The sequence below is a fragment of the Bradysia coprophila genome, unplaced genomic scaffold, assembly GCF_014529535.1.
Source record: "Bradysia coprophila strain Holo2 unplaced genomic scaffold, BU_Bcop_v1 contig_358, whole genome shotgun sequence".
Classification (NCBI taxonomy): Eukaryota; Metazoa; Arthropoda; class Insecta; order Diptera; family Sciaridae; genus Bradysia; species Bradysia coprophila.
Genome location: NW_023503616.1, coordinates 1,856,615 through 1,872,553, shown reverse-complemented (window position 1 = coordinate 1,872,553; position 15,939 = coordinate 1,856,615). Strand labels below are relative to the sequence as shown.

Here is a 15,939-nt window from a genome sequence, read left to right as displayed (position 1 = left end):
ATTTTAAACTTTAACAATTTCTATGAAATTTGTATTTGGCGCCCCTAGGATAGGCCTATTTGCGCCCTTTTGTCGATATGCCCACCCACAGAAAAATCCTTAGGTTAGTCCCTGATATTGCCTATATCAAACAAGATAAACTGAAAAACTGACACAAATTAATGTAAAATGTAGCATCGTGCACTGAATTAAAGATTTCTATTAAAGGAATAACACTATCATGTAGTGAATTTTCACCAATTTGAATTTAAGTTATCGAAAAACAGAAAAACCTTTTTCGGGAAACCTCAATTTTTTCTTTGTTACGTATGGAACGAGGTACCAAGGAAGAAATGATTCATAAAATAACTTCCATGTCGCTACTCTAATAGCCCTATGACAATGTGTTGGGTAAAGAAAAAGTTGAAGTTGAGTCGAGTTGAGTCAAGTTGAAATTTTTTTATTTTGACAGATTTGTCCATCGTCTTCAAATATTTCACGAAAAAGCCGTCAGGCGTGTTCTATCCCAGCCATGATGGGATGCGCTTATCATTTCTCTGCAAATATAGGATAACAAAAGTCCCAACCATAAGAGAACTCGAAAAAATATACTTTTAGTTGATGAGTTAAATTTATTGTATTGTATTTTTGAGTAAAGGTCTTTATATCTCTCTCTACTGTAAAGTCCACTTTACGGTAGAGCAAGCGAACTTATTTATATAACTAGAAATGTGAAGTGGAATATTCGTTCTCGATGTCGTAAACTAAGTTCTCGACTTTGTGTCGAACGATTTACGCCATATCGAACCGAGATCGCACTTTACAGTTCTAGTTATAAAAGATTTATTATTTCATTATGCACACTTGGTTTTAAATTCGTTGACCAAGGTGGAGAAATCAACTGTCTCTGAACCTTCCTCGTCAATCAATTTGTCAACACATTCGTTTGCCGAAAAATCGGCGTACGTCAATTTCTTCAACGGTGTCAAGATGTCAGCTCCAATATGTTTCAAGTTGTTTCGGCTCATCCAAAGTGTAGTGATTTCAGGGTTGAACTCAAACACATTACTGTCAAGGGTGGTGATTTTGTTGTTTTTCAAGTTAACCGTTTGCAGATGGACAAAAGGCTTCAAGTTGTCGGATTTCACTGAGTTGAGTTCCGAACCAACGATCGACAGTTTTTCGAGAAGCGGGAAAAAGTTTTCGATTCCTTTTGGCAAATAATGAACGGTTTGGTCGAGAATGTCTAGATAGGTGACTTTTTTGTCGCCATAAAACGATGCCTCCTTTCCATTAATACTAGTGATCGTCACATCTTCGGTTGTAATGTCCCAGTGTTTTGCAACAAATTTCACATTTTCTCCTTGAACAATTTCGCCTTCCACATTGATGCCCTGAATTCCAATGCAAAGCGACAAAATTGTCACAAATAGTACACAAAATGTCCTGCAAAAAACAAAATTAATTCTCTTTCACCTTCAAAATCAAAAATATTTCACCATATGCACCTCATTTTAACACTTCCTTATTTCTTTGACAATAATGAACCGCTGAATTATTCGACTAATAATATTGTAGCACGAGTGGATCGTATTTATAGGAAAGACTTACACCTTCTAAAGTCTTTAGTCCAAAGAACAAGTTTTTCCACTTTGAAAAAAAAAATGTTTGTCTTTCGAATCAGAGAATTTTTTACATTTTTTGCACACAAATTTTAATCACCATACGAATACAAAAAATTATTTATTGTAATGTTTTGATCGACCACAGAAAAACAATGTTGATCATAAAACATCGTGAGGGAGTTTTTATAAGTGCATCTGAAAAATTTGATTTTCAGATTTGGTTTGCAGCTACGAACAAAGATTTTAATTCTCAAGTAAAGATTATTAGAGGATTTTCAGAAGCTGATTACCCTTTGATTAAAAATGGTTGTTCTGCTGGTGTTTAAACTAATTGCAAAGACTTATGAATGGGATTCTATAACAAGAAATACTGTCTCTTGAAGATTATCAAATCTCATTTCCAGGCGGTCAAATTTCATTTCATATTCAGCAGTATTTTTCCTCCAAATTTTAAAAATTATTTTGAGGTGATAAGCGCTATAACCAAATATTTTTTATTTTGGTGGTTTCGCCTTGTTGACTTAGACATACAAATTATCATATTATGCAACACCAAATTTGTTTATTTCAAAGGAGAAAACGAGTTTATCTTACAGAATTAAATTGTTAGAAGTTAACGATAATGTTAACAAATGGTGAATTTCAGAGGTGACATGGTGACAATGAACTTAGGATAGAAAACATTCGGTGAATACGTGGAACATGCATGCATGAGAAGAGTTGAAACAGTAATTTTCAGAAAAATATAACAGAATTATTAGGGTGTGAGATGGATAAGGGATCGAAACTGGCTGGCGTACATCATATAAAAATTGTGATCATCACGGCAGCTAAATTTGTGAGCTTTCGGTCGCTCACCTATTTCAACCTCTCCCAATTATAACAATTATATTTCAAATAATTGAATTTAAAGACAATTAAATTACAGGTAAAATTTTTTATTTATCGATCCCTCGGTAAGAATCGTCCCAATCACTATTGCTGCAGTTCCTCTCTGAATTTCGAATTTTCTATTCAAAAAAAGATAGCAATTCGCATTGTCGTTTTGTCCAAGAGCGTGCCTGCCTGACGAAAAAGTACCAATGTACCAATGTCTATTGCGGATAACTTAGAAATTGTTTTTTTTTGTATCTAATGACTTTATTGGCTGAAAAAATTGAAATTTAACCAACACGGTCAATGTTAAAAGTTTTGATTGGGCACCACAAATCATCTTGAAAATTCATCTTGATATCATCGTGGTAAATTAACGCATTTCTTCTCTACCAGATTTGAAAATGTTTAATGTGAAAGGAATCATTGAAACGACCGTAGGCCGGAAAATCCCATCTTCGCTTTTGATAAATGCCTGCCCAATTTCATTGTGATTCGGTCAATTTCGCTTTTCAATGGCTTAATTCAAGACGATTCGCAAATTCAAACTATCCAAGCTTGATTTATGGTCACTTTGGGCTAATTCTACTTAGAAATTGTCGCGTGTGATATGCAGGTCCCAATTTGATTGAAAAAATGGATTTTTTGGTGATATTTGTGAGGTTTATTTTGATTTCCACGTCGAAAATGCATCGTACGCGACATTGATGTCGTAAGATTTGAGAAGAGAGCAAGAGGGATTGAGTTTCAAGAATCTCACACGGCCGGATCCACATTCCACCAAAATTTACTGGTAGTATAGAAGCCATGTTTGTTACGTGAAAGTTAGATTTAAAATGGTTTCGAAGGCCTGCCTGATCCTTATATCCATGCATGCCATCAAACTTTTGAATGTAAAGAGTGGAGTGCTGCGAACTAAGGTTCGGTCAAAATAATGACTGACCTGACCTGTCATTTTTGAAGAAACCTGACCTGAATCAGGTTTCAGGTAAAATCAGGTCAGGTCAAATTTGATTGAATCAGGTTCAGATCGAAACATGTTCAGGTATTTTCATGTCAGGTTCAGGTAAACCTGACCTGTTCCGAACCTTAGCTGCAGAGAAGTTAGAGAGATTCTTTTGAAAATCCACCTATCAAAATCGGACCCATTTCGTCTGGGATTGATATGTACATGGTTTGAAAGGTCTTTGCCAGTAGACCTTGAAACTGGCCTCACACAGTCTCGAGCCAGACGAAATGGGTCCGATTTTGGTAGGTGGATTTTCAAAACAATCCCTCTTAGGCTTATGACTTTATGATCAAAAAATAAATAATCGGTGTTTTTTACACGTGTTCAAAAGTTAGATTTTCTCAAATGATCATTTTATTTTAATTTTAGACTGTAGAAACACTATTTGCACAAACATTTCTCAGACAATTTTCAAAAATCAAATAATTTTCTACATGAATTTAAGTATTTTCAATTTTAAGATCCATATTAAATTTTTCCTAGTCGGAGTATTAAGAAAATATCGGCCCACACTGTTCTATAGTGATGGGCTCGAATGCTACGTTTTATAAATAACTAGCACCATGATGAAAAAAAGCTTAAAAAAAGAAACTTAAAACTATATTTGTCGCCATAAAAATATGACTTCAAAAATATTCCTTTACTGAAATATGATGTGAAATTTCACAGTAAAAAAAAGATGGTGTCAAGCACCGAAGCTGAGAGAGCGCTTTGTGTGGAGCTTTAATTTTTTATTTAAAACACTTCTGAAGTGACCATCATGTGCTAATAACCGGAAAATAAATCTTATCTAAAATTTCTGCCATATCGAGGGTAAACATTAAAACCATATTTCATGGATACACTGAATTTATTAATAGCCGAACCGCAAGAAAAACCTTTAAACATTAAAACATTGAAAAATTGGCTCGTAATACATAGGGTTCAATGCTAGCAAATGCAACTTGTAGTTTATGGAATGAATTGTTCCGTATAAATATCAGTTTTATATCGCTTTTATAAAATTTTATGCTCAAAAAGGGTAACTTTATGTACAAAATATTTATTTGCCAGACTACACAAAGTCGGTTTTGAGAGTAAAAAGTTTTTTGTTTCAGTATCAATACATGTTTCAATTTTTCATGTTACATGAGCTAGCAAACCTATGTTCGTCAGTTACGTATATACATGTTTATGTTAATAACGTTAATACATTTACATAGGTATACTCCAGTTTTAAAGTTTTAATTTCCCATGAGAAATGCTGAACATTGTTGATTTTTTTTTGATTAACGATTTTTAACATACAAAGCGTACAAAATCTGTTCCTAAAATATTTATAGAATCAACGCCAGAAGGTATACAAATAAAACATTTTAATTTTAGATTCTTTTTTTTGTAACAAAGTTGAAAGTTGTGTACGCATTCGCTTTGTAATATGAACAAGCTACCGTTATCGGAAATTGCTGTTTTCTCTAGAATGAGTGTACTTGCAAAAACAAAATATTATAACCGCTGACATGGAAAGAAATATGTAGAAAAGTTCGTATGCGTGCTATTTTTGGTAAATAATGTATCATAGCCTAGCATGCTTAATCTGATAGAAAGAGCTAGTCATCTGCTATCGACATTGACTATAAAAATAAATGATGAGCTCTGGCTGGTATGTTTAAACCGAAGAGATGACAATCGGTACTCTTACGCTCATAATATGATGTATTTGATGTGATAGATTGTGTAACAAACATTATGATATACTTTGCTCAAATGTAGTAACAGATTTAATGATTTTGTTGGGTAAAAAGTTATTGCATAACAAGATAGTAATTAATTAATGATTCATTTAGTGTCCTTTTATCTTGTTCTGTAATGTCACCATACCGATCGCCGACAAGTTTATAAATACTTACAGCGTCTATAGGTAAAATTTGCTTTTTGTCTTCAACATTAGTTTTGGCAAACGTAAAATGAAACTCCCATATAACCACAATGATTATAAACATGTGCTTGTATGAAGGATCAGCAAATAGTATATTATATTATAATGCAACAAGAAAAGCTAATTGAATTGATGGTGACGATTTTTTTCAATCTTTGCTTCCCATTGGCTTTTGTCAACAATTACAATTGTTGACTATATCAAAAGTCTGGCATTGTATAACAAGAAGTAATAGTCAGCTAATGCTCTACAGTGGGTCGCATCTCAATGATACTTTTACGGAGCTTTTAATGTTTTTAAAATTTGCTCACTGCCAGAACGGAAAAATCCAGTCAAAACCACGAAATTGTTTGAAAAACTCTATTAAAAACTAATTAATTCCTGTAACACGCTGCAGCTGCAGTTTTAAATCTAATTTAACTTTGAACAGAATTGAGTCGAAAAGTGTATTTTATTTTCGGAACTTTTCTGGCAGCAAGATTGTTGTACAGAAAAAGTGCATGATGAATTTATAAAAATGTAACTTTTACGCTAATTTGTTCGTAGTGTGTATGTGTGTGTAATGTAACAGAAGGCACGACGAACTGCATTATACGGCAAAAATATTCAGCTGAAATGAATTGGCATCGATTGTGAAAAACTGAAAGCCCATTACCATTTTAATGGGTTCGTTGAGTTCAATTTCGGATAAAATATTCACAGAAAGGAATATTGGAGATACATTGAGGAAGGACATATCCATAATAAATGGAAGGACATAAATATATACACTTACACTAGACATATACACTGAAGTTATGAGAATATGGATTGAATAACCCAAGTGTTTGTATATCGAGAAAGATAATAAAATAAGAGAATGAATGCCACAAAAAGCGCTACTGATCAGAGTGGGTTTTTTCATGCCATATACTCGATTTTATCGTTATAGTTTCCCGTTGAAAAAACGACCGGATTTTCTTCCATGATTTAGGGGAAACGTACATGCATTTTCTTATGAAATTTTCTTCAAATGTTCAGCATGATTTAGTTCATTTCATATAAAAACTGAAGAGTGGAAGTTTACAAATTGAAATATCTACCGTAAAGAATTCTCTAAAACTTTGTTCGCATGTCAGCGTTGGGACATTTTGAGTCTCTTTAATCATTGTGTTTGAAAGTATTCGGCAAACCAAACTTAACATCACAAATATTTTGATTGTTGTCCACTCAGCGGCAGATCTTGTAGAAAGGTTAAATCACTCAATTTTGATTAATTATTACAAATACACCAGACTATATAATGCTCATTTCGAACAAAACACGATATTATTACCACCCAACAAAAAAGCAAATGCTGCTATGTGTTGACTATGTGTCTCAGCAACAAAACATTTATTACCGAAATATACACACAACTCATCCAAAAATATCTCATTAACGAGAACAAACAATCGTTGAGATGAATTTTTTTCATACCCTAAAGTGCATGAAAGAAGTTGTAAGTATGATATTTTACATGACACTAGTGTTGAAGCATGAGCTGAGTACGCCTTCAACCATCGTTAAAAAATGTTATAAGTTTGAAGAGTGTGTTTGTTATCTATTATAAAAGGGGATATAAAGATTTTCATAAAATATTTTACCAACTTTGAGTATTATATTCGTTTTCGCAACATTAATATCCTTTCCAGTAGTTTATCCCTTATAAATTGAAGATGATTCTTAAACTGCACTCATCTTTCTTTTTGCAGTTCCAATCTTCAGTTGAATTTACTAATATTATATAAAAAAAACGTAAGACCAACAAGGGAGAAAACGTTTTATTCCAAACGCTAAAGAAATAAAATCGAAACCTCACAGAAAGCCATGTACAATGTTATCCTATAACCGAGTGTATATAAATAGATATTAGGTATTCCGTTTAAGTACACGTTCATTACGAAGAGGATACAAAGTAAGACGTCATGTAGGCATAATTGAACTGTAAAGTGTTATAACTTCCGATTCGATGTTATAAAGGACGTAAATATTGCTGTATTGTTATTCTGCACAAAATATCTTCATTGATTTCTCAATTGCTTTTGACTGCAGTTTCTCGTATCTATATACAATGATGGCAGTAGTACGGTGGCTTAATTTTCCGTGCAGAAATATTGTCAACGTTTATGGAAAAGTAATGTTTTCCCTATATTGAATGAAATTAGCCGTTGATTAATCAACAAATCGATACATAAATATTAACAATATCAATGCTATGGTTTTACGGAAATTTGTAATGACATTTCCATAGAAAGAGTTTCAACTACATCCATTTAGAGCAATCAAGAATTGGTACCCGTTCATTTTCAGTATAACTGTTTTTCATTTGCTTTCGCAAAGCATTCCGGCAAAGTTAAATCATCGAAAATTTGTTTTCAAAATTAATCAGAACGCTTGTAGGAACGATGAAAAAGTGGTCACATAAAATGATTACGGAAACGTACCACACAACAGTTTCTTTCATAAGTCAAACTCTACCCATTAGCTTTTTCAAAGCCATAAAATAGCGAAAACTCACGTACTAGCAAAGGTTATAAAAATAAACATTAATCGGATGAATGAATTACAGTTTCAGTCTCGAGATACCAGTAAAATTAATGTTCAGCACTTACGTCATTCGATGTAAATTCAAGAAGTCATTATTCGATTACAATTTGTCTATGCTTGAAAGGTATATTATTAGTACTTAAGCTATAAGTAAGTGAAGTAAGGAGTAAGCTCGTAATATTACAGTCGTCAACCTCTAAGGGTAATAATTCTATTAAAGAGATTGATGATGACTGTTAACAGAGCGAGCCAACATCAGCACAACCGTAGAGCTCACGATTCTTTGCATTTTTCATTCGTTAGATGTTACAATCAACAGGTTTGCAAACAGTTCATTTATGCTTACTACACAGTTCAATAATCAGCAGCTTTTATCAATATTCAAGCCTATTATTTCATTTATAAATTATTCATTTAATGCGGCAGTAATGATTTACAATATAAACATAAATGAAAAACATGATAAGCCTTATGTACGGGCAAAGTATACATATTAATACCGTCGAACAAATTGAAAATGTTTTAAAAACCATTTAAAGCGTGATGATAACAGCGTCATCTCAATTTAAGGATAAAGTTTTACGTATCAAATATGTACATTTCTTATTGGGTAGCAATTTGAATATTTAATGGCTAAGTTATTTCATTTATCATAATGGCATGGCAATAAACGGAAGCAAGGTATAAATGTAACGACCCAATTCTCCGAGACTGATCAATTATTCTCTACCCTGATATAAGAAAATATACAGAAAAAAAGATGTTACCGCATTAAAGTCTTACCGTATAAGACACACGCATTATTGTAAAACCAATAATAAAACACAGTGAATTTAATCATCCCTGGAGCACAGTTTATTTAAAACCAATTTAATTTTGCTTCTAATTTAACGATGGAAAATAAAAATTGTTTCAATGTTTTTTTGTGTTATGATGTGAAGTGTGATGTGTGCGACATGAAATATATACATATATGATATGATGTAAGTATGCCTTATGATACGGTATGTGGGCAAGATGAATATTACGACATTTTTATGTGCTATGACACTTTTTCGAGAAGAAGAATAAAAGTGGAGGTATAATATAATATACTATTCCTGTTTCGTGTTGAACATAATGTGGAAAAAATGTTGTGCCATTCAGCCATTAAGTATCTTTTGCTCGGGTATATGTATTTTCGAATTAAGATAAAAATAAAAAAAAATGTAACCGAAGCGAAACCGGAGGGGTCGAGAGAGAAGAAAAAAATAAGATATCAATGATAAGGAACGTATGCGTATACGCTGTGTTTTTTTTTCCGGATATATGTACAAATGTATATCCTATAGATCTTAGCCAGAATCCAGAATGTACTCCGCTGAAAAAGGACCCTTATTTGTATTATCTTTGGATTTTATTGTTTGCAGATACATTTCTTATATACTTATTTAAGTATATTTATACAACAACGGGCAAAGGAAAAACCTTTTTTATGTTTTCTCTCGTCTTATATTCCCATTTTAGATGCTTTTTCAGAAAATATAGTTGTTTCTTATTTGATTTTTTATGGGAGGTTCAGTAGATTTTAATAATCGGAACTTTTAATCTTTTCTTTTCTCGTACGAGATATGAATTATAAATATCTTGCAGATTTGGATCATGATATATATGGAGGAATTTTTCTTTTATTTTCATTTCGAAAATATCGACGAGCGAAATGAATTTACCATATTATGTACAGAGGTCGGACACTTAGCCACGATTCTTAATCAATTATGGATATGAATAGGGAATGTAGGCGTTTGAATCTTGATAATCGAGCTATATTAGAATCTTAATAGCATATGTTTCTATCACAAATTCTCAATTTTAGAACACTACAGTGATTGGAACAATTATCAATATCAAAACGTACATGCTAAGGTTACGTATTATAATTGTATTTCTAACAGAATTCTTAGAATTGTTGATTCTCCAACAATTACAAAATTTATTACGGATTTCCTAGTATTTCTCTACAAACGTGGAATAGTGTAGTACCCCTGGCCTTGGTTCGTTCAACATATACACATACAATGCGTTACGTTTACTCGGGACAAAAAGTACTTGTCACACATTAGGATTCTGGATAAATTGCGAAGTTGAATGTACTGCCTGCAGTCAATTTGCTTCCAAGAATGTAAAATGTTTCTCGTTAACAATAAACTTTTCTTTGAACGAAATTTTACACGCGTCGAAAATAATTTTTTCACAGAAAATATTTTTAGTCATCAAAAAACAGTGGACGTTAGTGAAATTTAGATATAAATATGCTTCAATTTTTTTTATATGAAAAGATCGACTTTTTACTGGCTGCGCCACTATTGTGAGCAGTCTTTTTTGTCGCAAATATTTATTTAGTGAATAATAAATTTTTCAAATGCTTCAATTTCAGCTAGTCCCCTCATACAAACAAAATACGGTTTTACCACTACAACTCACGTGAGTGTAAATATTTCACCGTTATAAACATTGTTTATTAAACAAGTCTAAAGCAGTTTTGTTTGTATGAGTGGACCAGCTGAAAAAGTGCTCAAGCAAATTCATGCCTAAATTGCACTGACGTTCACTGTAACGTTATCTCCAAATTTATTTTCATGAGTTAAAAATAAATTTAAATAGAAATTTTAACGTGGCTAAACAAAAATTGTGCGCCCCCGCAATAAATTTTTCTAAAGAAGAATGTTCATACAATCATTGCGATTAAACTTTTTATGTGTTTTACGTCCTACAGCTTCCATTTGTTTCGAATGACAAAGTAAAAACTTTAAATCTAAAAAAAATTACACGGAAAAAATATGTGAAATACGGCAATGGTAAAAAATTTCACGCGTTAAATAACGCAAGAAATCAGGGACTAAAGTAGGGAACATCGCAGGTGGGAATTTTCAATAAAGCAATCCAAAATAAACAAAAATCAATCAAAGTTTTGCCTGCGGCGCTTCCAACGTATATAAGTTTATTCCTTTGTCTGAAGGTCAGGGTCTCACTCGAAAATGTTTGTCACACAAAATGTTCCCTATGATTGAAAATGAATGTAGATCTTAAATATGTTTGTCACATTTTCTGAATTCATAACAAGATATTTCAATGCAAGTAATTCTCATTTCCAAAAATCTTTTTATCGACAGATTAAATTTCATTCCAATTCCAATTATTTCGAGGATGGGCTATAAAAGATTGTTGATGCAAGAAATATTCTCAAAAAAAATTTGGTGTCGTTGCTTCAGAGCATGACAACTTGAGGCATTTTCAATGGATTTCCTTTTTTAATCGAGAGGGAATGAAATTTCTGGGGCTAAGTTGGGCGATGCACTGTATGGACCGCGCGACCTTAAAGACATTCATATTCTTAACAGAATATCTGTCTGTATGAAAGAAAAAAAATGAAACTTTCCTGAGCAGATGGGACAAATTTTCAAGAAACTTACTTGCTAGAAAGGTCTTAGAATATAGAAAATTTCAATGAATGTGAACGTTGCGGCCAGGGCGAATATGACATCTTTTTAAGCGCCTTTTAGTGACACCAGGGCAAGACAGAGTTTGCTTTGTTTGCTCTGAAAAATTGTTTTGAATAAAGTAAAAGGAATGAACAATTTATGATAAAGCAAGACAAAGAACTGCTTTGAGCAAGACCATTTTATGATAATTTTGTAACATTAGCAAAAATCGATTGAAAATCAGTCCATCAAAGGACCTGACCCACTGAAATGTTTGTCATTATTCGCTTTTACCTCTTTAAGTCGAAAAATTTTTGAAGGCGACTTTCAATTAACAATCTAAAAACGTATGGATTTTCTAATTGAAAGCACCAAAAACGGGTTTGCTTTTCTAAAAAGGTATTTTGATACCTTACACCAACTACTTTCATATCCACTGAAAGCATTCTGATATACATTTCCTTATCGCGAAGGTACAGTTTCGTCGACTGGAATGTATCCGTAGTATAAGCTCTACTCTTGTACAAAATATTTTTTTGTAATCCCTGACCCCATGACCCCCATAACTGTCGCAATATACAACAACAGCAATAAAGTCATCTTTTACGCGCATGATTTTGTTTTTGTATAATTTGGCGCCCAATGCATTTTTAGGCGACCCTTGGTGGAATTTCCCACCTGCACAAAAATTCTTCTTCAAGAAAGTGAGGAAAAAATGACGCTTTTTTTGGCTTCTGTCAAATTTGGAGTCTAGGACTTTTGGTGTGGGCTCCTATAGCGAAACAAAAAATAAAACTAACATCAATTGTTATATTATCGAAAAGATGGATACTATTAGCTACTGTACTTGTAGTAGATTACGATTATGATTGCCACTGACAAAAAAGTTGACACATCTAGCTCCAGGTAATGTAATTTCTCATACAAAAACCACATTACCTGTGGCAGGTAATGCACATTTTGTATGAGAAATCACATTACTTAGCTAGATTGTCTGTCACAGGTAATAATTTGTATACTTTTATCATAAAAGTTTTATGTCGGTGACAGACTCTGTACTAAAATATATGAAATCTTGAAAAAAACGAGCCATCAGAACAGTCGGAGCGTTTGCTGCGACTGAGCCCCGTACAAACCCGTATATCTATTGCGTACGTGACCCTAGTGCGTCTGTCACCCTACTTTGACCGTAAGCCTATGCGCCGGTTAAAGTAGTTAAAGTAAAATTATTATGTAATGTGTACATCTTAGAAATTGCGCATAGCGCAATTACCAAGCCCCGTACGACGTTCCTTTCAAATAAAACAAAAATTTCAAATAGCCCTAAAATTTTAATTTATTGAGTATAAATACACATAGGGCCTAGTATCGGCCTCAGTCCGAGGATCCAATTTTTTTTTTCAACTACATTCTATTCGGCCTTTGATTACCTTCCAAATGAAACAAAAAATACGAAAAACGGATGAAATTTGCTCGAGTTATATGTAAAATACACATAGGGCCCTAGTAGCGGCCTTAGTCCGAGGACCCAAATTTAATTTTTTTTCAACAACATTCTATTCGGCCTTTGATTACCTTCCAAATGAAACAAAAATTACGAAAAACGGATGAAATTTGCTCGAGTTATATGTAAAATACACATAGGGCCCTAGTAACGGCCTTAGTCCAAGGACCCAATTTTTTTTTTCAACAACATTCTATTCGGTGTTCGATTATCTTTCAAATGAAACAAAAATTACGAAAAACGGATGAAATTTACGCGAGTTGTATGTAAAATACGCATAGGGCCCTAGTAGCGGCCTTAGTCCGAGGACCCAAATTTAATTTTTTTTCAACAACATTCTATTCGGTGTTCGATTATCTCTCAAATGAAACAAAAATTACGAAAAACGGATGAAATTTACTCGAGTTGTATGTAAAATACGCATAGGGCCCTAGTAACGGCCTTAGTCCAAGGACCCAATTTTTTTTTTCAACAACATTCTATTCGGTGTTCGATTATCTTTCAAATGAAACAAAAATTACGAAAAACGGATGAAATTTACGCGAGTTGTATGTAAAATACGCATAGGGCCCTAGTAGCGGCCTTAGTCCGAGGACCCAAATTTAATTTTTTTTCAACAACATTCTATTCGGCCTTTGATTACCTTCCAAATGAAACAAAAAATACGAAAAACGGATGAAATTTGCTCGAGTTATATGTAAAATACACATAGGGCCCTAGTAGCGGCCTTAGTCCAAGGACCCAATTTTTTTTTTCAACAACATTCTATTCGGTGTTCGATTATCTTTCAAATGAAACAAAAATTACGAAAAACGGATGAAATTTACGCGAGTTGTATGTAAAATACGCATAGGGCCCTAGTAGCGGCCTTAGTCCGAGGACCCAAATTTAATTTTTTTTCAACAACATTCTATTCGGTGTTCGATTATCTCTCAAATGAAACAAAAATTACGAAAAACGGATGAAATTTACTCGAGTTGTATGTAAAATACGCATAGGGCCCTAGTAGCAGCCTTAGTCCGAGGACCCAAATTTAATTTTTTTTTCAACAACATTCTATTCGGCCTTTGATTACCTTCCAAATGACACAAAAATTACGAAAAACGAATGAAATTTACTCGAGTTCAATGTAAAATACACATAGGGCCCTAGTAGTGGCCTTAGTCCAAGGACCCAATTTTTTTTTTTCAACAACTTTCTATTCGGCGTTCGATTACCTTCCAAATGAAACAAAAATTACGAAAAACGGATTAAATTTACTTGAGTTCTATGTAAAATACACATAGGGCCCTAGTAGCTTTTCACTTCTAAGGCCCTAACTCACGGTCCACTCACCCGATTTTAAAAAACTTTTTTTCCTGGATTGGTATTGACAATATCTATCATTTGCCGTGTCATTTACATTTCCATCGTTTATTTTGCCATAAATATCACCAAAAGACCTTAAATCACTTAGGTGGCCCTAACTCACGAAGGGCCGACCCGAATATGCCCATCTTCGAACTTAGCCTCACTATTTTGACTATCTTTCAGGGAAAAAAAAATTTTTGAAATCGGATTTGATTTACTCAAGATATCGACGTAGGCATACATAGGCAAACACTTTGCCCTTACCGTCTGCTTCGAATTCCATCAATTGCACACGGCATCGTAATCCTATAAGCCCCTTCGTACTTCGTACGGGGCTAAAAACTAAAGAAGTGAAAGATTTACCGTAAAACACTGAACTTTAAGCAAATGATGCTGCAGATTTACTAGTAATTTACCGATACGATTGCTGTTCACCAGCTCTTTCTTCTTTATGTTTTAAATCACTTACTCAACATTACTGTTTACATTAAATTTTAAGTTATGAAAAACAAGGGAACTATAATGCAGAGCTTATATGCTAACGGAAATTACGAGCTCATTTATGTAAGAACATCGGATCGTTTTGCAACCTTACTAGTATATACGTATTAAAGAATGGAAACCCATCAATTTCTCCAATTTAAGCTTAATCGAAAGATCCATAAGCAAAGCTCATAAATTACATTTCTCAAAACCACAGCTCATTCAAGAGAATCCAATAAAAAAATTAATAACCCTGCTTGTTTCACTAAGGTTAAACTAAATGTATATTGTGAAGACCGAAGTAATCTATCTCATTTAGGCGCGGATATTTTTCTAATGGTTACATTATTCCCATAAAGTACACATAATAACAATAATGCTGGGAAAAGTAGATGGATAGATTCTAATGAGAAGCCATTAGCAGGGCAGCAGGTTGGCCCTCAAACTTCATTCTTGTGTGTATGTTCGCTCATCAGTACGTGCTTATTTACAAAATCGTCTAACAAAAAAAAAACGAAGCAGCAAAAATCTTCTTTATGTAGGAACACTGTAATCAGCTCAACATCAAATGTTCAGTTTGAGTAAGTTAATGACCTTCATCAATTAACCATATAAAAAGAGAGTTGAGCTTTGCGTTTCAAAATATGAACACAGCACAACACTGATTAGAGTTTAAGAACTCGCACAATTGATGGGCATTGGGTTTTTTTTTATCGCAGGGTAATTGGTGCCCCAGTGTAGCGGTAATCAATGTTTACAGTAATGCTTCACTTTGCGATATGCAAATAAATTCTCATTTAGATTTTAATTTAAGGTATGTAAGGTGGCAGAGCCGTAGCTAGGGTAGGTACGTTGTCTTTGGTATGTTTAATACATTTTGTGTGTCTTCGTCAATTAGCTTGTATATTTCACAAATTTTATTGCCACCCCTAGCTATCCAATGATGGGGCGTGATGGGTGGAGCGAGTTATTATAAATTTGAAAATGCTACAATAATGTTGGTGATTAATTCTATAACGTAACGCTATGGCTCTTACGGTGAAAATTAAATTGTATCGGACTGTTTCAGGTCACGTTGTGTGCTAAGCGGTACGAAGCGATATGAAGTATCATTTTACACTTAAGAGTAATTTGTTCGAAATTCTGCAAATTTTACTTCCTATTTTTCT

At 33.5% G+C, this 15,939-nt stretch overlaps 2 protein-coding genes across 7 annotated transcripts in view; both read right to left on the bottom strand.

Moving 5' to 3' along the window:
- Positions 1 to 15,939, bottom strand: part of LOC119081729 (cyclic nucleotide-gated cation channel alpha-3) — a 144,839-nt gene that overhangs the window by 33,195 nt on the left and 95,705 nt on the right. The window lies entirely within an intron of this gene.
- LOC119081824 (leucine-rich repeat and transmembrane domain-containing protein 1-like) lies at positions 592 to 1,637 on the bottom strand. Of its 2 annotated transcripts, XM_037191061.1 has the most exons (3): positions 1,488 to 1,637; positions 823 to 1,425; positions 592 to 646 (listed from the first exon to the last, which is right to left on the bottom strand). In XM_037191061.1, exons 1-2 carry the CDS (start codon positions 1,490 to 1,492, stop codon positions 834 to 836), a joined length of 597 nt encoding a protein of 198 aa, XP_037046956.1. In that variant the 5' UTR covers positions 1,493 to 1,637; the 3' UTR covers positions 592 to 646; positions 823 to 833. The 2 variants fall into 2 exon arrangements, with proteins under 2 accessions (XP_037046956.1, XP_037046957.1); XM_037191062.1 differs by lacking the exon at positions 592 to 646 and having other exon boundaries at positions 649 to 1,425.